Source organism: Ruditapes philippinarum, unplaced genomic scaffold (assembly GCF_026571515.1).
Source record: "Ruditapes philippinarum isolate M1 unplaced genomic scaffold, ASM2657151v2 ctg16715_1_1_1_1, whole genome shotgun sequence".
NCBI lineage: Eukaryota > Metazoa > Mollusca > Bivalvia > Venerida > Veneridae > Ruditapes > Ruditapes philippinarum.
In genome coordinates, this window is record NW_026856206.1 from 141 (window position 1) to 24,066 (window position 23,926).

The 23,926-nt window shown below is 31.9% G+C and overlaps 2 protein-coding genes across 2 annotated transcripts; both read right to left on the reverse strand.

Moving 5' to 3' along the window:
- Positions 1-396: 396 nt before the first annotated feature.
- Positions 397-8,542, reverse strand: LOC132745774 (uncharacterized; the record flags this gene model as incomplete). Its single annotated transcript, XM_060734749.1, is given in 2 exon segments — positions 397-480; positions 8,060-8,542. Coding segments are annotated over 2 exon segments (567 nt in total), but the record flags the coding sequence as incomplete, so codon positions are not given.
- A 2,615-nt stretch (positions 8,543-11,157) lies between these two features.
- LOC132745775 (uncharacterized) lies at positions 11,158-22,863 on the reverse strand. The gene is made up of 9 exons (XM_060734750.1): positions 22,722-22,863; positions 20,655-21,563; positions 18,599-18,639; positions 18,074-18,218; positions 17,580-17,705; positions 16,374-16,451; positions 15,716-15,815; positions 14,505-14,679; positions 11,158-13,734 (listed from the first exon to the last, which is right to left on the reverse strand). The coding sequence occupies exons 1-9, from the start codon at positions 22,819-22,821 to the stop codon at positions 13,699-13,701; spliced, it is 1,710 nt and encodes a 569-aa protein (XP_060590733.1). The 5' UTR covers positions 22,822-22,863; the 3' UTR covers positions 11,158-13,698.
- Positions 22,864-23,926: the final 1,063 nt, after the last annotated feature.

Here is a 23,926-nt window from a genome sequence, read left to right on the forward strand (position 1 = left end):
GTAAGCGTACTGTTGTGTCAGAGCTCTTCCAGGCTCACTGATACAAGAACAAATTATATAGATACAGAAGATATATAACCTTTATCACACACTCATGCCGCTTTTGCAACTCCGTAAAAATAGTATTGCACAGCCATGCATATATTCTGATGTGATGTCATCTTTGTTATACAAACATAGTGTAATGATGCCCTAAATGTAAGCATTACACTATACGTGAGTCGGTAAAAAAAAATTCTTTTTCACTTTATAAATTTAGGTATGTGATAAATAGAATATTATATTTGTGTAGGTTCATTACTGAATTTATTGAACTTGTTGAATAAAACAATATTATGCTAACAACAAGATTTTCACCAGAGTAACAATGCTATGATATATCAAATAATAACTTACTCCTTTAAGTTGGTCCTGAAGAAGTTTATTTGCATCTTTAAGATCTTTCATCTCTTTCATCATATCTTCAATCAGTGAAAATAACTGAAAAACATACAACATAAATAAGTAACTTTGATGTTAAATTATTGTTATACATTAAAAAGAAAACCAGAGGTTTTAAAAGATTTAAGGTTTCAGTAACTCTTTGTTTCTTAATACACATTCAGATGGCTTCCATAAAACACGGCAAGGCGGGGACCACGTTTGACATTTTCTTACTTCTATAGTCAAACACATTGAAGAAAGATTATTGCAGTAAAGAATACTCCGAGAAAACATTACTGTTTTAAACAAATGAGCCGTGCCATGACTAAACCAATGAGTGCGTTTGCGACCAGCATGGATCCAGACCAGCCTGAGCATCTGCCCAGTCTGATCAGGATCCATGCTGTTCGCTTACAAACCCTATTACAAGTAGAGAAACTGATAGCGAACAGCAGGCTGGTCTGGATCCATGCTGGTCGCAAACGCATTATGTTGGTTTTGTCATGGCGCAGCTCAAATTATAATTCAAGTTTAATACTTGACTCGAGGGTGACTGTAGCAATTTGAAAAAGTCGAGCTAAAAATTGTATGAAAATGTAATAGGCAACTTAAATGTGTTATGTCGTTATGTTTACATTAATTTTACACAACCTTTTTGCTACAAGTATTACAATTTTAGTTATTTGTAATAAATGTATTAACCCTTTTCACAAAATTTAATAGTAAAGTGGACTAAAGTTGAGGCTAACAGCAAATGGAACTCTGTTTAAGTGGCTGTTAGTTTTTTCCCTCTTATATTGTAAGGTTAAAATATTAAACTTATTCAAATAAATAAATAACATGATTTTTAAGAGACTGTCATGAACTTCAGAATATCCTAATTCTATTGTTATTTCAGAATGTGATAATCATACTGTAACAAACTTTCTCACAATTCTTATTTCAACATTCTTTTGGTGTTACTTCAAATTTAATAAAAGTTTAATTTATTAAATGTAGATCAGTGCAATTGGAATTTACAACACAATGCTGATAAAGAAATGAATGTTTTTCATCTTATTTTCACAAAAGAAAGTGTTTTCTTTAGTAGTTTTCTTATCAACTCAACAATGTCTTTTTTTTGTTTCAGGTAATACAGTATTCTAATACAATAAGCTTATTTTAGCTGTTTAGTTTATACAGAATTTATTTTAGTATGATTGTGTTGTAGGACATACAATAAAACAATGGCTTGCCGAACATTATGAGGCTTAAAATCCTTAAATTACCATTCTGACACATACAAACTTGCCATGCCGCTATGCTCTTTTAAGAAGCAAATTAGTTCTTGAACTGGTGAAGTATAGGGTATTAAATTTTGCTTAGACCAATTAAACCATAGACTCACAGTTGGTTTAAACATATTTATTTAAGCTTGATTGCAAAACAAGTTCTTGCAACTTATATTAATCACTTACGAAACCAACCAGTACTGGTGTCATATGAAGAAACATGGTTGTGACTCGAGTAGGGCTCAAACCAATGATCTGTGGGTTGAGAGGCAGACACCTTAATCACTAGGCAACTGCTCCCCATTCTCACAAACTCACAGTTATGAGGCTGACAAGCTTAACCAATTTTATAATAATTTGCTTAAAATAGTCTCTTTCAGGCTGACAACTAGCTTAACCAATGCTTAAAATAGTTTTTGATCAATCACTGTTCTTCAGTCTATTTTAATCACTAAACCACACCTTGAAATAGGCTTGATGTAGCTTCATTTACATAAATCTTCATAGCTCATTTGCATTTTAATTGAATCTTGTATCTGATGTCATATCAAATGTACAAATTGGAATGTGGACAGTCAAAATGTTTCTTTTTCATCGAAAGTTATATGGTTAGAACTGAGATTTTTCAGTAAAATTTAGTAAAAACAAATTTATAAATACAATTCTTTGTAAAAAATTTTGCTAAAACTTTTTGAATAAATGAGTTATAATGGCCAGTGTTTTGCAAAACTTATAAATTCTTATCTTTTTCCGAAAATAGGATGGGAGCAACTTTCCACAATGAGTATGGGAGTTAAGTTTCACAACAATGAAAAGATTATACATGGCTACTAAAAGGTTTTTTTTGGAGGTTTTTTGACATGACTGGACTGCAAATAATTTTTCAGTCTAATATTCCATTCAGTGTAGGTCTTGAACTTTCAGATCATTCTTTCACTCAATTATTCAGCATAATCTGAATCATTATTTATGTGAAAAATGACTCAAAATTTTACTCAAATTTGGCTAGAAAAATCACAAAATACAAATTTCAACTTATTACTGAGTATATTTCTTTATCACACACCCGTGCCGATTTTGCGACTCCGTAAATATGGTATTGCACAGCCGTGCATATATTTTGACGTGACGTCATTAGCGTTATACAAACACAGTGTAAAGACGCGCTAAATGTTAGCGTTATACTATAGGCGCGTCAATAAAAAATGACTCTTATTTCACTTTAAATGGTCTTCATTTTGGGTATGTGATAAATAGAACATTAAATTTGTGTAAGTTCATTACTGAATTTATTGCACTCGTTGAATAAAATAATATTATGCTCGCCAGAGGCTCGCATAATATAATTTTATTCAACTTGTGCAATAAATTCAGTATTGAACTTACACTCATTCAATATCCTCTATTTATTATCTTTTGCATATCTTTCTATTCAATTACCTCAGATAATCTTTGAAAGAAATTAAATTTTATATTCTTAGGCTTTTTGACGTCAGTGGAGTTCCTTTAAGCTTCACTACAAGCTTTAAGGAAACCTGAGGCCCTTTTGAGATTTTATATTTCAGGTACAAGCAGCCACCCTAATGTAGATCCAGTAACCTGTTTATAACCTCTATGGCTTCCTCACATTAAACAATTAAATGTACCATAAAGATTTAAAGACCAGGACTTATTCTTTAGTATCCAGTTTTAAAACTCATTTGTTCAGCTGTAAAATTTCACAATCTGTTTTTATTCGATTATAGCAAAGAATTATTAAGCACCCCTTTAAGTGCAAAATGGTTTGCTTATACAAGCTACTATCAATAAAGATTATTGATTTTCATCTAAAAGGTCTAAATGCAAAGATTTATATTTGAAAAGAATTTTAATTATTTATGATCCGGAAAGAATTTCTATAAGGGCCAAGTTTTGGTATACAAATTCAAACACTGTACGCCCAATTTAGTTAATATAGAAGTTGATGCACCACACCAATCCGTCAAAACCGTCTAATTTATAAGGATCTTGTAACTTTTATTACAAAAAAAATACTGTTACTAAATCGTAATATGACACCACAATTTCTGACATATAAATTTAACACTTATTCACTGAAGCAATGAAAAATAAGAGTATAATATTTCAACCAGACTTATATTTAATTGATTTTAAAGGTGTCGTAACTAAACAGTTTTACAATGTATACTGCTTGGCTTTAATTTATTAGGTTTTCAAATGAACTAGTCATGAGTTACTGTATCCATTTCATCAATTTCTTGGTAGTTCATGAACTTTTGCTTTATAAAATGAACATAAATAATTCAAAAACTTAATTGTTTACAGAATTTCCATGTCTCAATTGCACTTGACCCTCTAGACAGACTGAAATAGTTCCAGAACTGCCGCCCCCTTCAAACCCCCCAAACAGAAGGGGGCACATCCCCCTTCTGGCAACCCCCTGATGTAGCATTTGGATGGGTGACAGTGCCGAAAAAGTGGTCACTTTTTTAACAACATTTCTCTCAAACAAAAAACAGTGTTTGGGGCCTAGGGTTGTGCGGATTAATGTTAGTTACTTAGCTTTTAGATATTGAAACCCCCTAACATGATAATGTATAGTTCCAAGTTGACAGCAGTGGAGCAAGTCCATTATACAAATATAGGGGATTAAGGGTTTAGCAAAGTTATAACCAGGTCGTCTTATTAACTAAATCATTTGAGTCATCTTAAACTGTCATAAAATCTGACAAATATTGATATAAAACTATTTGAGTAATATTAAACAGTCAAATAAATATATAAATTGGCCAAATGATCAAACATTGTGCCTGAATGGCACTGTTTGCATGTACTCAGATCAAGGGGGGTAACAGCTTCATGTAAAAGCAAGCATATTTGTTCTTAAAAATATTTAAATATTAAATATCTATTCCCTATTGTCTATTTGTTATCACCTTATGACATTATATCATATATATAATAATATAAATTTGTGACATTCACCATACCTTAAATAGAGCTTTTTGTGTTATAAACATCAGCTTATCTTTTATATATAATAATCAGGCTTAACACAAAATATTGTTGGCAGATTACATTATATTAGATATAACTAATTTCTAAAATGGACTAATAACCAGCTTCCATTTTTAGAATAGTCCATTTTTGGCATATCTAGTTAGTCTGTCAAAAGTGCAGGCTGGTCCTTGCTCTGGTGGCAAAGGCCAATTCACTTTCAGTAAGACGAGGAAGCTGTTGATAAATTATTAATAATAGATGGTTTAAATTAAAAGAATGGACAACAAGTACTTTAATTGATATATTATACTCATTGATCAATAATTAGGCATTTACTTGAAAGATAAACAGTTTAAAAAAATTCAATCAGGACGAGGTCACCTTTGTCCCCAAATCGATATAAACGTAGATCATATCAATTTGTCCTAATGGTATCAGCAGAAAAGGATAAATATCAGGTTAGAGGTGTGGTATGTTTGAGGGGACAGAATCAGAGCTGTGTGTGGGGGGGGGGGGGGGGGGGAGAGAAAACATTCTAAAATTATATTTTGTTATATTTTACTAAAAAATAAGTTTCAATGAATATGTGAAAAATGTGATACATTAAACTGACTCAAAAAGACTTTGCTAGGATTCTCTCTTAGGTGCAAACTTAATTAGAATTTCACAGCATCAGCTATTTATACTCAAGAGAAGAATGTCCTGAATCATTCCAATATAATGAAGACTCCCATGATGCCCATTAAATATTTATGTGGATTTCACCAAGGAAATAATGGTGTATCTTGAATGTAAATGAAATTTTCTCATTATTCAGTCACTGAGGGTGATTTGAAATCAAAGAGCCATGGCATTTCTCCTTGACAACTGATTAATAAAAATTTTCTATAACACAGCATCATTGCTTACTATACAGGCATGTTTCTCTACCGCTTCTACTGCTTGAAAACAATAATCTGCACAACCTGTGTATTGAAAAGATCAAAAACGTATCATTTCTTTAATATACATTACATGTAATGTAGGGTTTGTTGTTGTTATGTTATTTTCTGTTGGGGAATAAAAAAAAATCATAATCACCTATCCACTTTGTGATTCAAAGTGTAATAGCCTCAAAGGTTTTCTAACAACAATTGTATTCCTAACAAAGACGGTGCCATAAAAGTTGCTTGGAACCCAACTTTCTGCAGATTTTATAGCTAGATGAGAATGATAAAAAAGGCCTTGTAGAAAATGTTATTCTTGCTTTTTTTTACCTCAATTCATTTTCATCAATTGACAGCATGACATAAAACATTCCATCTGATTCATTTCATTTGATCAATATAAAGTGAGATAAAATCAAGCTTAATTGTGACTTCAATTTTCCTATTTACCCCGCACTACTGTAGTGAGTTTATGTAAGAGACAGTTGACAATGATTTCAAATGATTCAAAATAAATAACTGAAGCCTGAAACCAGCTTCACTTCTACTTGATTAATCATTAGTTGGATCAATATTGAAAATTCAAATTCAAGGATATTTAATTTTATTACTTATTTGAAATTGTAATAAATACTTGCATTATGTTAATACGTTCAAAATACACAGAGACTGAAAAAAATAGTGTCAGTCAGTTTTGTTTTAAGAGATTTCTGTTATCAGGAAAGCTTGTCTCTGTATATAATCCGATCAGAGAGTTTACAAATCGTCATGGACCATAGCTACCCCACGTAGCTTTTCAAAAGTTCTTTTAAATTCAAACAAGATAGGACCATCTTTTAAACATTTCAATGACATTTCATTTTCACCTACTTCAACACTTTCATTTGATTTATACACAGGATAAACAATTAAATTGACTTTCCTTCAATCTAACAATTTTAATCTTCTTGTTTTTCAAGTGTTAATTTACATTGAAAAACATCTAAATAAAACACCCCCTTGTTGAATTGTTGATAACTTTCAATCCATTAGTTGACTCTTGGACCACTCTGGTGAAAAGGTATTTTAGTATTTATTATATGTCAAAGAAATCACAGAAATGTCAGGAACTTTTATTCTAAAGAATGAAAATTATCTCTCAGTGCCAGTAAATTCTAACCCAAACTCTCTAACACAGGGCATGCAGTGTGGGGCAATTTAAATTGGCAATATCAATGTCCTTTTTTTTGGAATATAAACATCGTCATAATATCTTGAGAAATGTGCTCAGATTTTTTCTTTCAAAAAACTTTTTTTACATTAGATCAAACATTTTATGCAAACTTTTCACCCTACTTATAACATAATTAAAGGTTATTAAGCTACTTATAGGGGAAACAAAATTTGAGAACTGTGATACCTATAATACTGAAACATGCTCTTGTGATAAAAAATTTTTTTAAATAAATAATTTAATTTATCTATCTCTGGATACTGCCAACCCCTCTTACGAGTGTTAAAGGCAGGAATTTAGTGCACGTCGGATTGTTAGTAAAAGGTGAAAAGAAAAGCTAAAAAAAAAAGAAAAGTCCAAACCATGACATGCTTACAAGTATATTACAAGTTTTTGATCATATATATTAATACTGGCAAATAATATTGTATTAATTGGATCAGATAAATTGTATATTAATTTATGAAAAAAAAAAAAAAAGGAGTAAAATTATTACCATCTTGAAATGTCATTAGATCAAAGCTATTTATTTTCTATTTACTGACATCATAAAATAATTTCCTTCAAAATAAAAGTTGTTTTTACTCGCAAATTCTGAAGATTTTCTTAAATTACCTCATTGCTGTAACTGAATGAAAATTTACTCATTGCACTGAATAATAATAAATAATATGAAGAAGGCAAATGCGATGATAGGGAAATCAGACAAAAACAATGAGTCAATTTTTAATTGACATATTTCATTTTAAAGGTGTCATTGGGTAATTTGTGCACCAGTTCCATTTTCACTCAGAATACCTCAACGATTACTCTTAAGCGAAAAGTTGCAATTGTTCCTGTAATTGAATACCCTGCAGATTATCCATGAGTTACATTAAAAATGATGGAGCCCAATATTAAAGAAATGACACTGAAAATTTCACAGAAAGGTACAGAAATCTATATATTTATTTGATTTCTTTTTAAGTATATATGTTTGTGTAGTCTATAGCTCGACAAGTCGGGCAGACCCGGCCTTTGACTTCCTGTATGATCTTTCCTCTCTTGAATGTCTGTGATACTGTAAACAAGTATTGCTGGCAATAAATAATAACTTTCTACATATTGTTATGCAAAGAAATTGATATCATATAAGGACTCATGTTCTTTTGACTGGTCTAAATGATTTACACAAACACTTTCACATCTTATTAAAATATCTAAAATATTAAAGACTGAAAATATACCTTTCCTACACCTTCTTCATTAGCATCAACCCTTTTTTTAAGTTGCATATATTGCCACATGTCAGCTACAGGCCTATCTGAAGAACTTTCACTTTTTGATTTTGTGGTACGATCAAATAATTCACTATTCGATGGAAGCTGATTTAAACTTTCCAACTGCTGTGCAAGTTTTTCAACCTTTAATTCCATCCTATGGTATGGGGATGGTCGAAATGGGGGAGCTCCAGATTTCTCACTTGTGGCATCCTCAGAATCTTCACCCCGCCCACTGTCAGCATCACTGAGTGTGGATCTAGCTCTTATTTTTGATGTTGCCAAAAAATCCCTGTCATGTTCATTTATCTCTGCTCTGTGATCAGCAATACTTAATTTCCTTATGATAGCATGAAGGAGTGTATGCATCACATTGAAATTCACAGACCCTATCTCTGGTGTCCCCAGGGACAAATCCACCATTTGCGACAGTGACACTGCAGTCGGCATGTTTGCCCGAATTTAGATAGCCCAAAGAAACTGTATTTTAACTTAACTGATTTAATTACACCCCTTAATTGTCATTTTATTGAACCTACATTTTATTTACTTCGTGTTTACTCCTAGTGTGCTGAATGAAATCACTCCGCCACAACTTCCGGTTCAATCACAACTTTTGAAAGTGGCGATTTTACAAATATATTTACGTTTATAAGGGTATAACTGTTAAATTATTGAATGTTAACCGATATTTTTATAAAATGAAAAGATCTCAACACAAAACAAGTTCAAAATTTAAAGTTGTATAGGTCTATATTTCAAGCGTAAGTTTATTAAATCTTCGAACGCTAGCGTAACTATTGACAACATCAAGCTAACTTTCAATCACGTGACATGTGTCAACAAATAACGTCCCTTGATTTGATGAATATCAATTATTCCCCTTCTTCCCAAGTTTTTTTTAATTTTCTGCTTGGTAAAAGTTTATTTTAAGAAGGTATACTGTCCGATAACATATTGATTTAAAATAATTGAGATTAATCTTGAACAAAAAATAATTTTTAAAAGTACAGTCTGGTTTGGGACCAAAAATATATATTTTTTATTAAAGGGACTCCACTGAGGTTTAAAAGCCTAAAAACATAACATTTGAATTTCTTACAAAAATGAGCAGGGGCACTTTAGACAGAAATATATGCAAAGGTAGCCCGAATTCAGTAAAACGCATTTAAACGCTTTTCATTTTATTTATTTTTTTACAATTTGAATAATTATTCTGGAAAATCGAAATGCAAGAATGATCTGAAACTTTGCACAAAGATTAGGGATCTAAACCTACATCAAATGATTCATTTATCTGGAAAAATTATTTTCAGTCCCAACATGTCAAAATAACCTCAGTGGAGTCCCTTTAACAACCACAGACTGTAAGTATCAATTTAAGACTGTGTAACAATTAAGACAGTAAAAATGATTAGAAGAAGGTGTTAATGTCCTGTAAAAGAATTGAGATTAATCTGGCAGAAACTAAAGAAAGTTAGTGCTGAATATGCAGTAATGTGTTGTAAAGGTGGTAATTAAAATGTAAATAAAGTAGTATTTTGATTCCCACACATAAAACTAATTCACTGTTACTGTAATTTTACCCATTGCCATCAACGCAAAAGATGCAAAGATTTATGTATATGGCAAATAAGTAATTTTTGGAAACTGTAACAATTAAGATACAAAAGGTTGAAAGTTTTTGTGAAATAAATTGAAAGCATTTCTGAGGCATAGTGGGCCTTTAAAGGAAAGAAACAACTCTTATATACAGCATGGTTCTTTATATTATGCATAATAAGCTTGTCCCCAACATTTTTTCTTACAAACAAAATAAAAAAAGTAAGAATTACAAAATGGTTTACAGTAACAAGAGGGTCATGATGGCTCAGGAATGCAACCTGTCAGATACATATTTTCTTGGTCACAGTTTTTTTCCAATGATTAAGTCATTAATGATGTCACATTGAGTTTGTCATTTTTTACCCAAGCTGCATTATTTCTAAAATAATTGTTGATGTCTGATATAATGTTTTGTTTGTTTGGGTTTTACGTCACATCGACACAGTATAGGTCATATCGCGACGTTCCAGCTTTACTGGTGGAGGAAGACCTCAGGTGCCCTTCCGTGCATTATTTCAAGCACGAATGGGCACCTGAGTAGAACCACCAAAGTTCCGTAAGCTAGCTGGATAGCTGATATAATATGCTTCATGACAAATATCTAAGCTCCTGGCATTGTTATTTCACAAAAGAATACTTAATTAAATGAGTTTTACTATGTAACTATATAAACTAAGTGACATTTAGCATGCATTTTCTAAGTGTCACCACAGGTCAGATAATTAGACCCATTCCTAAATTTCCTTTTTCCCAATCTTTTACAAAATATTTACAACTGCACCGAAATTTCTGATGTCAATGCTGACAAATTTGCTGAAGTTCATTATGGTTTCATAACAGAGAGAATTGTTTCCTCAAAGTTTATTGTCAAATTTTATTGTAGTGATTATGCTTTGGTTGAAATTTGGGCTGGTTAGAATAAGCAATATCACACAATTCTAAATACTATGTAAAAAGGGCCTATAAGGAGACATTAAAGGTACCAAATATTTTACCAAACTAGAAATGTGTCCATAGGACACGGGTGCCCCCACACTCCACCGATTTGTCAATCTTATGCCTCTGGGTCAAATATTTTTTTTTGGCTACATGTGCCCAAGTTGAAAACTAAAAATCTTTTATTAAGTAAAGGGCAAATACTACAAATACTGAATAAATCCACAAGAAAACCCCAAGGTGCATAAGTACACATGTTGACCAACATTCTTGTAAACTTTCAAGCCTACAGGTCAAATACCTTTTGAGCTATGTGCAACACAAGTTGAATATTGTAAATTTTTACCAAGTCAAGGGCAATTACTCTAAAAACACTAAAAATATCCACAAGAAAATACCCAGGTGCACAACTACACATACTGAGCAACATTCCTGTAAGGTTTCACGACTAGGTCAAATCATTTTTTAGTAAAGTGCGACACAAGTTGAAAATTAGAAATTTTTACTAATTCAAGGGCATTAAATATTAAATATATCCACACAAAAATACCCAGATGCACACTTACACATGCTGATCAACATTCCAGTGAGGTTTCATGACTCTAGGTCAAATATTTTTTGAGTTACATGTCACACAAGTTGAAAATTGCAAATTTTTACTAAGTCAAGGGCAATAAGTCTAAAAATACTAAATTTATCCCAAGAAAATACCCAGGTGCACAACTTCACATGCTGATCAACATTACTGTAAGGTTTCATGACTCTAGGTCAATTACTTTTTGAGCTACATGCGACACAAAAAGAGAACGGACAGACGAACAGATGGACGGACAGACAAGGGTTAATCTAAATGCCCCCCCCCCCACTATAGTGGGGGCACAATAAAGCAATTTTACAACAAAAAAATTATAAAACTCTGCTAGGTACTTTTCCCAAAATGGCTAGGAAAAGGCCTGCCCCCCAGGCAAGGTCGATTTTGACCTAAGGGACATGGTTTTACCATTTATATAACTTTTTTTAGAGGATCGCACAGTGATGCTACATAAATATCTTAACTATTGGCATTGTAGTTTCTAAAAAGGTCTTTTTTAAAGATTTTATTTTTAAAGTCTATTTTTAGCTCGTGACCAACTTGTGCATCAGACTGGAACCATTTATATAATTTTTGAACAGGACCACCTACCAGTTAGTATCATTCCTGTGAAGTTTGGTCAAAATCCATTTTGTGATCTAGGAAATTAAATTGGTGACAGATGACAAATAATGAAGGATGTATAAATTGCAGCAACAAAAGCTCTTCTCTGACCACAAAATGCTCAGGTGAGCTAAAAAAATAAGAAAACACATGTACGTGTATTTTTTAGTATATTGAGAGAGTATTTTATTTATATTAAAGCAACAGCATGACCATCCAAGTGTAAATGATGAGTGAACAGGTAAAAGGCAAAATAACCATACATTTTATCATAATTGTTTTTGATAATCAATAATCCTTGTGACCTACAGAAATTTTTGAATGAGAAGGGCAGTCTTTTTATAGTTTTGGTAGTATTTGCTGTATATTTTATCCTAAACATATACATCACCATTATAATCAATCTTTTGAAATTTTGTACTTATTCAGCTCAACTTGTCAGTGGAAAAAGGAGCATCATCTCAATTTAAAATGGTGATAATAGAGAATGAATATCAACTTCTCCAGATAACCAGGAAGTACAATAGCCAATAGTAGAATTTGCCGATTATAAATCAACAGTGACAGAAAAGAACTATCAATTGAAACTTGGTAGACACCAACTAGAACATGTTTCATGCTAAATATCTAAGCTCTAGCACTTTGGCTTTTTTTAGAAGATTTTTGTTTTTGTTTTACTATATACATATAAGAAAATTCAATGACCCCCTGGGGCAAGGCCTATTTTGACCCAAGGGATTTTATTTGAAATGACATGGTAGACACCCACTACAAGATGTTTCATGCTAAATATCTAAGATGTAGCACTTTGGCTTTTTTAGTAGATTTTTTTTGTTTTTCTATATATATCAAGGAAAATCAATGACCCCCTGGGGCGGGCGGGGCAAATTTTGACACCAGGGCTTTAATTTGAGCAAACTTAGTTGACACCCATTAGAAAATGTTTCATGCTAAATAACTAAGCTGTAGCTCTTTGGATTTTTACTTGAAGATTTTTTGTTTTTTCTATACATGTATGTATACATATTAGGAAAATCAATGATCCCCCCCCCCCCAGGGATGGGGCAAGTTTTGACCCCAGTGCTTTCATTTAAACAAACTTGGTAGACACCCACTAAAGATGTTCCATGCTAAATAACTAAGCTCTAGCTCTTTGGCTTATTTGGAAGATTTTTTTGTTTTTACTATAAACATATAAGAAAAATCAATGACCCCCTCGGCAACGCGGGGCTTTTAATTGAATAAACTTGGTAGACACTCACTACAAGATGTTTCATGCTAAATATCTAAGCTCTAGCTCTTTGGAGTTTTTTTTAAAGAAGATTTTTTAAGTTTTTGTTTTCTTTCCGTTGCCATGGCAAGCAGAATTTAGCACGGAATAGAATTCTTTAAACAATTTTTAAAGTGTGTAGGCCATAAACAGTTACCCTCAAGCTAGATCTTCAGGTCTTTACCTGCAGCCGGTGTAAGATCGTTATAGTACATGTATATGCTTACAAGATATAGTACAGTATACACATGTACTTGTAAGATATGGTCCAGTGATTCCTTTTATACAATGTGAATTTATCTCTACTAAACACTTAAAATTGTCTCCATTTGAATCAGGTCAACTATCTGTATTTTGAATCGAATTTCAAATCAAACAAAACTTTTATATTCAGAACTATTTATGTAATCATTTACTATCATACATAATTTTTTAAAAAGTCTTGATGAATTTCTCTTCATGAATTTTTATCCATAAAAGTATGAGTATCCATAAAAAGCATAAGTGTCCTCTGGATTGTGAAATGCTCCCATTTTAGTCTTATTTTATCCTATATTAATGTCTCTATATTCTTTTCTATTGCCATGTTCCATCTTTGATCTATGACTTGAATGTAGCTGTTATCTTCCATAACTCCTGAGGTTTGAAAATAAAATAAAACAACAAATTAACACATAGATATGTATGAAACATATGATACACAGAATTTATTTTATATGCTAAATAAATGAGCCGCATCACGACAAAACCAACATAATGGGTTTGCGACCAGCATGGATCCAGACCAGCCTGCACATTCGTGCAGTCTGATCAGGATCCATGCTGTTCGCTATCAGTTTCTCTACTAGCTATAGGGTTTGTAAGCGAACAGCATGGATCCTGATCAGACTGCGCGGATGCGCAGGCTGTTCTGGATCCATGCTGGTTGCAAACCCATTATGTTGGTTTTGTTGTGACACGGCTCAAATGTTATCTATTTTTTTTTTATTTAGAATATAATTATAATTATGTCATGTAACTATTCCATGTTTTCACCTGACTTACAAGTATTGACTTTATTATTAATATCACAGATTTGTTATTAATATGAGCATGTACGTACATATGAACAAATCTGTAAATAATATTTGACTGTTTTGATTTATTGGCATGGTATAGTATTTTGTGCCAAAAACTGTTTTATTTCCTATTTTCTTATTTTCTGTTCATAACCATTTTACTTTGATTTTTCACTAAAATAGATAAAGAAATAAATATTTCCTTTCTTACAATCACTTAGTGTTTTACAAGCTGTGAAAGAAAGTCACTATATTTTTAAAAAGTTCACACAAGTTTATACAATAGGTTTATAGAAAAGAAAATCAGTCAATCAAAGAAAAAGGTATCGGCAATAGTTTTAAATTTACCAATTGTCTAATTCTGTTATACTGGAAAAACTGTGGGAAGCTAGAGTCGATTTGCTCTACTTCAAACAAAGCCTCTGTGTCATCATCATCCCCTGAACAAAGATCGTCGAGGTGAAGACGGAAATAATTGTAACCTGGACTTGTGAAAGTGAGGTCCTCACATGTAAAGACAATCCTAGGAAACAAAAAGATACATATAAAAGTCTAACACTGTCAAATAGTACACACAACAATACAAGATACAATCACTTCACTGAATTCTTTAAGTAACCTGAAATACTGTTTATAATAGGACTGAAAATGGATTTAGTATCAGCCCCATTATATTGAAAAATGTAAAAGCAATATAGCTCTTATGGTAAATAATTTGACCTTAAAGGTCAAGGTCACTTCAAGGTCAAGGTCAGAACTCCTTTTCTGTGTTGTCCCAAGTGTTGTTTTGTACAAGTATGAAGACAACCCATTAATTTACCAATAATAAAGTTATAGCCATTTATAGCAAATTACAAGCAAAAATACAATAATTTGACCTATTTAGGTCCATAAATGGTCTTAGCAGGACATGCTGAAGACATGCTCATCCTCTTTTGGAATATGCTCAAAAGTTCAAAACCTTTGCTAGCTAGCAACTTAATTAAAAACAAATGGCCAAAAGATATACAACCTATTGATAATTGAAGACTGTTGAATCAGTGAAAGAGAGCACAAGATGTAGCAAATATTGCAAATCTAATAACTGTAGTCCAAATCCTTAAACTGAGCTCAGAAATAAAATAAAACATTACAATCATTTCTTGACCATTTAAATTCCATATTCATCAAAAATAATTACTATTTTAAGTTGCATGTCTTTTGACTTTTATGCATAATAAGTTTTCATTTGATCAACAGAGCTGTCATCAATAATTTAGCTTGAGCTAAGTACATTTAACCCATACCCTGTGGAGCCAAAATGATCATACTTTGCCATCAGTAGAGAGTCAGGCCAGCCTACAGGCTACCATCTGTGCAATCGTACCAGGCTCTATACTGCTGACATGTTTTTTTATATTTTAAAATCCCTGAAACTTTGACCGGACTGTTTAAATTCAAACCTGGGCAAATCCATTATATAAAGTCAGCAAGTTATGGGTACAAAAAGCTGATGTGTACAAAATAATAGTTTAATGATTATATTTTGAAAAAGGAAAACAAATGTACATGTATGTTACCTCTTCTCCAAGCCAATGTACAGAGTCTTACAAGGGGGGTGACTCATGATCTGTTTTACTATATTGAAGAATGCGTCAGTGATGTCAAAGTCATAAATCACTGTAAAAGATACATTGTAAAAGAAAATATATTATGTAAGTGTAACATAACAATAAACTTGAAACACAATAACATCACAAACAGACCCAAAAATAATGCATTTTTAACAAAAATAACACTATAACTATTTACACAGAGGAATGCTGAAGGAATTGAATTAGTTGAATTGTTGAATTTATATACATTTGTAAGCAAAATGTTCGAGACAGATTCTTCATTACCATATAATTTTGAAATTATCATGCAAAAAATTATATCTTTTGCAAGTCTCAACAGTTTCAAAAGTATGACTACAATAACATGTAGCTCACTCCTTTTCTCATCATGGTTTTTTGTGGGTTTAGACAAAAGTCACAAAAATATTAATCATGAAATAATTATCAAGTAAAACCATATATGGTTAAAACTACTAGTGAAATGACAGCTGATTTCAACAGCATATGAGGTAATTAAACTTAGTTTCAACAAACTTATCAAAATAACAAAACAATGCTTTATTATTATATTTTCTTTAAGCACTCTTCACAGTTTAAAATGGGTGTAATGTAAAATAATTACCATCAGCAGCTATCAGAATATCACTATTGTTGATTCTATCTATATCATCTTTTGTAAGACTGAACAAAGAGCTGTCCTCTGAAATTATTTATACATACAAGAAAGGTAAAATATGTATATTCCAATCAAAATTGTAGCTATATACATTAAAACATGCATATCATGTATGTAAAATGATGGATGGCCAGCATTACATGACCTTGCATCTGTCACCATAAGTTTTAATGCAAACACTGCATGCTGATTAGAGATATAACATGGAGCTTATCTCAAAATTCTTTGGAACAAACTTTATACTCTTACACTGCTGAAACCATAGTGATAAGCCTTTGCCACTATTTTAGGGTCAGGCTAGCCTGAGCAGACTGACAGGCTTTACACTGTACGCCAACTAACTTTAAATTTTCATCTTAATATCCCAAAAATTTATACTGGACAGACCCAAAAATGCGGAGCATGTCCTTTTTAAAAAAAATCATTAAATTAAGTGTTAAAATGTTACAGAAATATTACTGGTTTGAACATGACATTTTTCTTGATTAGAACTCAAATGGTGTAAGTTCTATGAAATGCCTGTTGAGTGTACTAGTATTCAACTGAATTTTGAACTCAGTCCAGTAAATATGGATAGAATTAACAATAAATCATGAAAGATAAATTCAGTTTGTGTCTTAACCTGCTGAAACTGACTGTTTAAAGCATTTGCACCCGGTATAAAGCCATGTGGGCCTTCACATCCATACAGTCTGTCTAAGCTCTCTACTGGTGGTACATGTAGCTCAATATTTGTATTTTGATATTGAAATGGACTGATCCAATCTGAAGCAAGGCAAATGCATGAAACAAATCAAGCAGGTCAAGTTTTAAATTATAATGGCTAGCAGGGGAATTATTTGTTACAAACCAAAAAAAAAGACATCAGGAAACTTCACCCCTATGTCATCAAGACTGAAGTTCTTAAGTATACTCAAGGTAAATATACAATAATTTACTTAAGGTGAAATAACCCAGAATAACCCAGAATAACATATTCAGTAATTGTAATTCTCAAAATAAGAATCAAACCCTGTTCCTATTGGTAAACTTCATGCATCTCAAAGAAGATTTTCTTCATACATGTACATGAGACTTAAATGATTTGCTATAGATATTCATTGTATAGAGAACTCAGTTATATTAGGTTTAGAGTAATCTTATTTTACAAACCTTCCATTCCTTTAAACCAGTCCAATTCTTTAACATGTACATCACACAGTTGTCTAGGAAGAGTTGGGCAAGTCCTGGCTGTTAAAATATTGCTCTCTGCAAGTGATAAAACCTTCTCCCCAGTATCTAAGAAATATAAGTTTGTATTATAGTTCTATTTTCACTTACATAACATTCAAGAAGGAATATAAAAAAACTAATTTCTTTTGATTTAACTTAGAGCACCTCATATAATATCACTTTTGTACTTTAGACATTCTTTTGAAATTAAGAAAATCAACATTTGTCACACAATTCTTATATAATAGGCTTAATATGTTTCATTTTACTATATTTAACACCTATGGTGGTTTACACTTAATTCCAAATAATGAAATTAAACAACAACAAATACTTTAACATGTACTGCCAAATTTCATTAATTAAAATCTCTGCTGAACAAAGATTCCAAAGTTGTAAAAAAAACACCATCAACAACAACAACACAATATTACCAGTACAGTACATCATCTTTGCATACATGGCAGCAACAATACTGGACAGTCCTACACCTGCTCCCAAATCTACTATGACCTTGTCATCAAAGTTACCATGGTTACATATAATATAGTCACTTAGTAACAGAGAACCATGCCATACCTAAAAACAAAGATGAAGTACATCAAGCTTTTATTTGCCAAAGAAAGGCTAAGTTTCTCAAAACTGTCTAGAGAAAGAACAAAATATTATAAAATGACTTTCAAGTTAAGATAGTCCTAAAATAAATGTACACAACATAATAAACTCAGCCACTAAATAGTCCTAAAATAAATGAAATAAACTCAGCCAACTTAAATTCATTTCACGTGTTAGTAAGATCTTTTCAGAACAACTTTTTAAAGTTATAACAGTCTTAAGATGTCAACTTGTTAGAGATTCTATCAATGCTTATAAATATGAAGCAATTTCTATTATGTTGTTATACTAAATAAAAATTTATAATGTTGGAAATTAAATACATGTGGCTTAAAGTAACATACCTGTTCACCTACATCATTTAATTCTGTAGACAAACTGTGCTCTGCAATAAATTCAAAATTATGATTTCTAGTATCTTCTGGTAATAGAATCATAAAAAAATTAAGACATTCAGAATGTCTTAATTTTTTTTATAGGCTATACCCTTAAATATCTAAGTATACAGTATGTACTTCTCCAGTTTTTATCTTGGAAATAATGCTTGTGTGGGCATCATGGATTTGAATATAAACATACATGAACTTTTGTCAGCAGTATACATTTGTACAGTTATACTTAATATTGGCATAGACAAACCATTATTCCTGCCTCAGCAGTAAAAAGATTACAGTAACAAAGCTCAATTTCTTTTATACATGAAGCTTACAATTCTACAAGGTTATTGAGATTTTATTACCTTGTACATAAATAGTTTTGAAGTCAGCAGGACCTGAACATTTAATATCTGACATTACAAATAAATACAAAGTTAACATGTGTGAGTTTTGAACTGAAATAAAGTAACTATATTTGCATTGTAATAACATATTTTTGTAATTAATCATAATCAATAAATTAATATATTTACTATATTTACTATACAGTGTATCCATGTATTAAAAGGACTCCACTGAGGTTTAAAAGCCTAAATACATAACATTTGAATTTCTTACATAAATGAGCTGGGGCACTAGAAAACAAACAGAACTAAAACTATCACTAAATGTGATTAATACCCCGCAAGACTGCTTCAGAAATGAGGAAGTTACAGAATACCTTGTTAAAGAATTGAAAAAGAGTTATGGTTGTGGGCAATTAAAGATTGTTGTGGTTTTTGTATGTTGCATTTCCTTACAATATGGTTGACCATTGATGAAGTTTTATTGAATTACTTTGTAATAAATCCAGAAAGAGTTACGCTTCTTGAGCACTGCACTTCCTCTCATTGCGCTTGACCATTGAATGAAGTTGCATTGAATTCTAAACATTAGTTTTAAGTTATGCACCGGACAAGGAAAAGGAACAAAAGGTAATAACTCTACAAATACTGAAGATGGAGTTATGGTTATTGTACACTGCACTTCCTCTCATTTCGCTTGACCATTGTATGAAGTTGTGTTGAATTCCAACTACTAGTTTTCAAGTTATGCACTGGACAAAAAAGTAACAAAAACACTTCATCTCACTGCCCTTGACCATTGTATGAAGTTTCATTGAATTCCAAACATTAATTTTCAAGTTATGCACTGGACATTTAAAAGTAACCAAGGGCAAAAACTCTTAAATGAGTCAAGAAAGAGTTATAGTTTCTGTGCACTGCGCTTCCTCTCAATATACTTGACCATTGTATGAAATTGTATTGAATTCCAAATACATGTAGTACTTTTCAAGTTATGCTCTGGACAAGAAAAAAGCAATGGAAAAGTAACAAAGGGTAATAACTCTGTAATTACTTTAGACAGAGTTATGGTTCTTATGTGCTACACTTCCTCTTATTGTGCTTGACCATTGTATGAAGTTGTTTTGAATTCCAACCAGTAGTTTTCAAGTTATGCCACGGACAAGGAAAAGTAACAATGGGCAATAACTCTTTAATGAGTCATGATGGAGTTATGGTTCTTGTGCACTGCACTTCTACTCAATGTGTTTGACCATTATATGAAGTTATATTGAATTCCAACAATTAGACAAGGAAAATGCAACGGACGTCTGGACCGACCGACCGACCACCGGGTGACTCCTATATACCCACCCAAACTTCGTTTTTGGGGGTATAAATATATGCAAAGACAGTTAAGAAATATACTTTGAAATAAATTGAAAATCGTATGTTTATGCTTTTTTTAGCACGATTTGAGTGAAAAGCGTTTAAAAGCTTTCCATTTTCGGTCATTTTTTTACAATTTGAATAAATATTCTGAAAAAACGAAGTGTGCGTATTATCTGAAATTTTGCACAAAGATTAGTCTGTGGTCTAAAGTTACATCAAATGGTACATTTATCTGGAAAAAAATATTTTCAGACCAAACATTTCAAAAAACCTCAGTGGAGTCCCTTTAACTGTTAAGTTATACCTACTTATATTTATATAATAAATAGATGAATCATAATCATTGTCTTTGACTGTGTCCGAGACCTCACTAGCTTTTCTGAAACTTTCTGCATTATCACTAATTCCTGTCTTGACTTCTTTCTGCACATCTTCACCTGAATGTTGCTCTTTGACACAGTTCTTGCACATCTTAATTCTATCACTGACAAGTCTTTCTGAGTTTACAAATACATTTTTTTCTGATGTGTCAAATTCAAAAGGTCTCTTTTGACTTTCATAATTTGCATTACAATGTTGACACGCCTGTAATGAACTTTGCATTGTTTTAATTAATTTGTCACTAGGAGTATTTTCTAAATCACAATCTAAATCATCCTTGATGTTAAGTTCAGCATTTAAAATAGAGTTCATATTACCAGTATTACTTTGCATTTCTAACTTTATTTTCTTCTTTACTGGAGTCTCTTCACTATTATCTTTAATTTCAATGCAGTCTAAGTCTTTATATTCATCTTCCTGTGTGCATATCTCCTTGTTTAAAGGGCATTGTCTGTGCTTATCAAGTTTAAAACATTTATGTGACTGCCTTTCTAATATCAAATCCCCATCTTCATCTAGTTTTAAACTTTGACACGAGTGTCTGTCTAATATCAAATCTCTATCGTCATCGAGTTTTAAACTCTGACAGGGGTGTCTATCTAATATCAAGTCCCCATCTTCATCAAACTTCTCTTTTTGATCCTCAGTTCTTCTATACTCTCTATGATATGCATCCTTTTCTTCTTCATGTCCAAATCTAGTGTCAGATTCTGTGCCTTTATCGTTTAATTCAGTGTTCAAATTTTCATTTGTTTTTAATTTCACAGCCTTCCTGTTGCAGTAATGCCGTTCTGACTTGGCTTTTAAATTGTGAAGATTTATCTTAAATCTTGTCACTGAAAGATAAATTAATAATATATAATGTATGTTAAGGTTCAGAGATATGGATGCAAAACCATAAAAATAATCAGGTGTAAATGTATTCTCACCTTAATTAGTGCAGTAATGGGGTAACAGTAAACTCCTATTAAATCTAAATAGAAGTTAACCTGTCGGTACACTTAAGTGACAATACATGTGGCTACTAGTAAATATAAGCTTGCTATATTAAATTCTGTCGTAAAAATACGCTTGCTACCGCGGAGACTATCTGAAATTACTTTGCATGAAACTACAATTAATACATGTAACACCAGGCACTAATTTAATGGCTCTGTCAATGTTCGCAAAGTTGATTAAACTTGGCATTTGTGACCTGACCAAATTCATGCACAGAAATGCAGTTAGAGTGGGTGGACCAACGCTCGGCGTAAAAATACTATATTTGATTTGACAATTCAAATCAATGTCAACAAACCTCAATGTTATATGTCTATTTTCAAGACCGATGATATTGTTTTAAATAGCCATTGTGTAAAATTCACTAATCACATAATGATGTGCATGGCTGGAGCTATAGATAGTCCGGATAAACAAGAGTAGTTTGCGTGAAATTGTACCATAGCTCGGCGTACAGTACTGCATGATGCAGGATAATGTTTTAAGAATAAAATCTCTTTTTTATCTTATGAAGAAAACATTGAATAAATTGTAACAACCAAATTAGGTTCATACATTAATACAAGTACCTAACGTTTAGTTTAAACTTTACAGCCCCAGAACTCTAGTGTTAAAAGATTTTAATAATTTATATGTTGCGGATTACATACGGTTGTTCGTCTGCTATTAGCATTATCACGTGACTTTACCAGCAGTGAACCACGATAAAATGGTGAAAGATGTAAATAAAAGCACCAGTGACCTAAATTGGAGATAATTCGAGACATTTTCAGATATTCTAAAAAAATATTTTTTACGCCCAGCATTGGTATGCGCCGAGCATTGGTCCAACCTGGGACATACGTATATGATCCCAGGTCCAACCACTCTATATTAATTTACAGATAATAAGTCACTTGATGATGCTTTTTAAATTAATTTAATAGATCTATCATTATGATGTAATTTATTACATTATTTTCTTGCAGATGCTATTTAACTAAAAAGCAACTTACCTGCATTATCAGAGTTTGGTAAAACTTGAAACTGGCAGTCAGTGTGCACCTCTGACAGTACATGTGCATTTGCATCTTCTACGTATGACTGGGAAAGCATTTTACTTTTGGAATTTCACAAATCTAAAAATAGATATTGGATTTCGTACCCAATTTGGTACGTAATTAAATTATTTCTAAGCATATCTATTATAAAAACCAAGGAAAGTTTGTTTGTTGTTTTTTACTAAGAAATCTAAACGGTTTAGCTTTTACAATAATTAATTGTATCACACAGTTATTAAGTCTCTAGCTGATTGTATCGACATCAAATTTAAGAAAAGGGAACTAACTCTCCTGAAACAACAACAACAACAAAAGAAACGTCAAAACGTGGTGCAACTAAGTTTAACAGCATTCTGTGATCCCTCGTAGCTCTTTAAATATTTGAAAAGGTAGGAGATTATGAATCACCACTTAAAGTAAAGCGATGCGATACAGAAACCTGTTTTGGTGTTTTGTATGATAAAGAGTTAAGCAGTTAAGTTTGGTAGTTCTACAAGTTCTACTGTAAATAGGATTTGGAGTCGTCCTTTAGTCAACTCGGCCTGTGGTCAACTTTAACGTTACATCATATCGTGCCGTGGTCAATTAGTCCTGACGAATAACAGACTTTTTTACCCATTGCCAGTTCGCGCCTGACGGTTCCACTACCCCCCCCCCCACCCAAGACCTACCTTAGGCTTAGCATATTAGCATATTCAAACAAAATACTCAACATGAATTAGAATAAGTGTAGGCAACATATCTTTTTTTCCTTTTTTTTTGTAAAAAAAATATAATGTAATATAATAAGTTTTGTAAGCAAACAATCATCTATTTATGTAAAGAAGTAACAATATGCAATAAATTTAAGATGTTGAACTGTTGAAAGTTTGACAAGATTCACAGTGGATGGGTAATAGAATGCGAGATGGACTCCATTTCGCGAAATGGACATTTGTTTTTTAAATTATTGTTTGAGTGTATTATTTAATGCCCTCTTTAATAATGAACAATTGATAAAGAACATAAAATTATAATTTAAATAATTTGGCAATACATTTTTCATTATATACTTGTATATTGGAAAATAATTGTATAATAATGTCACATAGATCAGTTTGTTATTTTATATCGTATATTAACCCATTACTTCATGAGCATTTTGTGAAAAATGGCTGTTT

Coding starts and splice junctions, on each gene's coding strand:
- LOC132745775 (XM_060734750.1), bottom strand. CDS start 22,821: ATGCTTTCCCAGTCATACGTAGAAGATGCAAATGCACATGTACTGTCA. Junction 18,219..18,598: donor TAAATGATGTAGGTGAACAG/GTATGTTACTTT, acceptor CTTTGTTTTTAG/GTATGGCATGGTTCTCTGTT. Junction 15,816..16,373: donor TATTCTGATAGCTGCTGATG/GTAATTATTTTA, acceptor TATCTTTTACAG/TGATTTATGACTTTGACATC.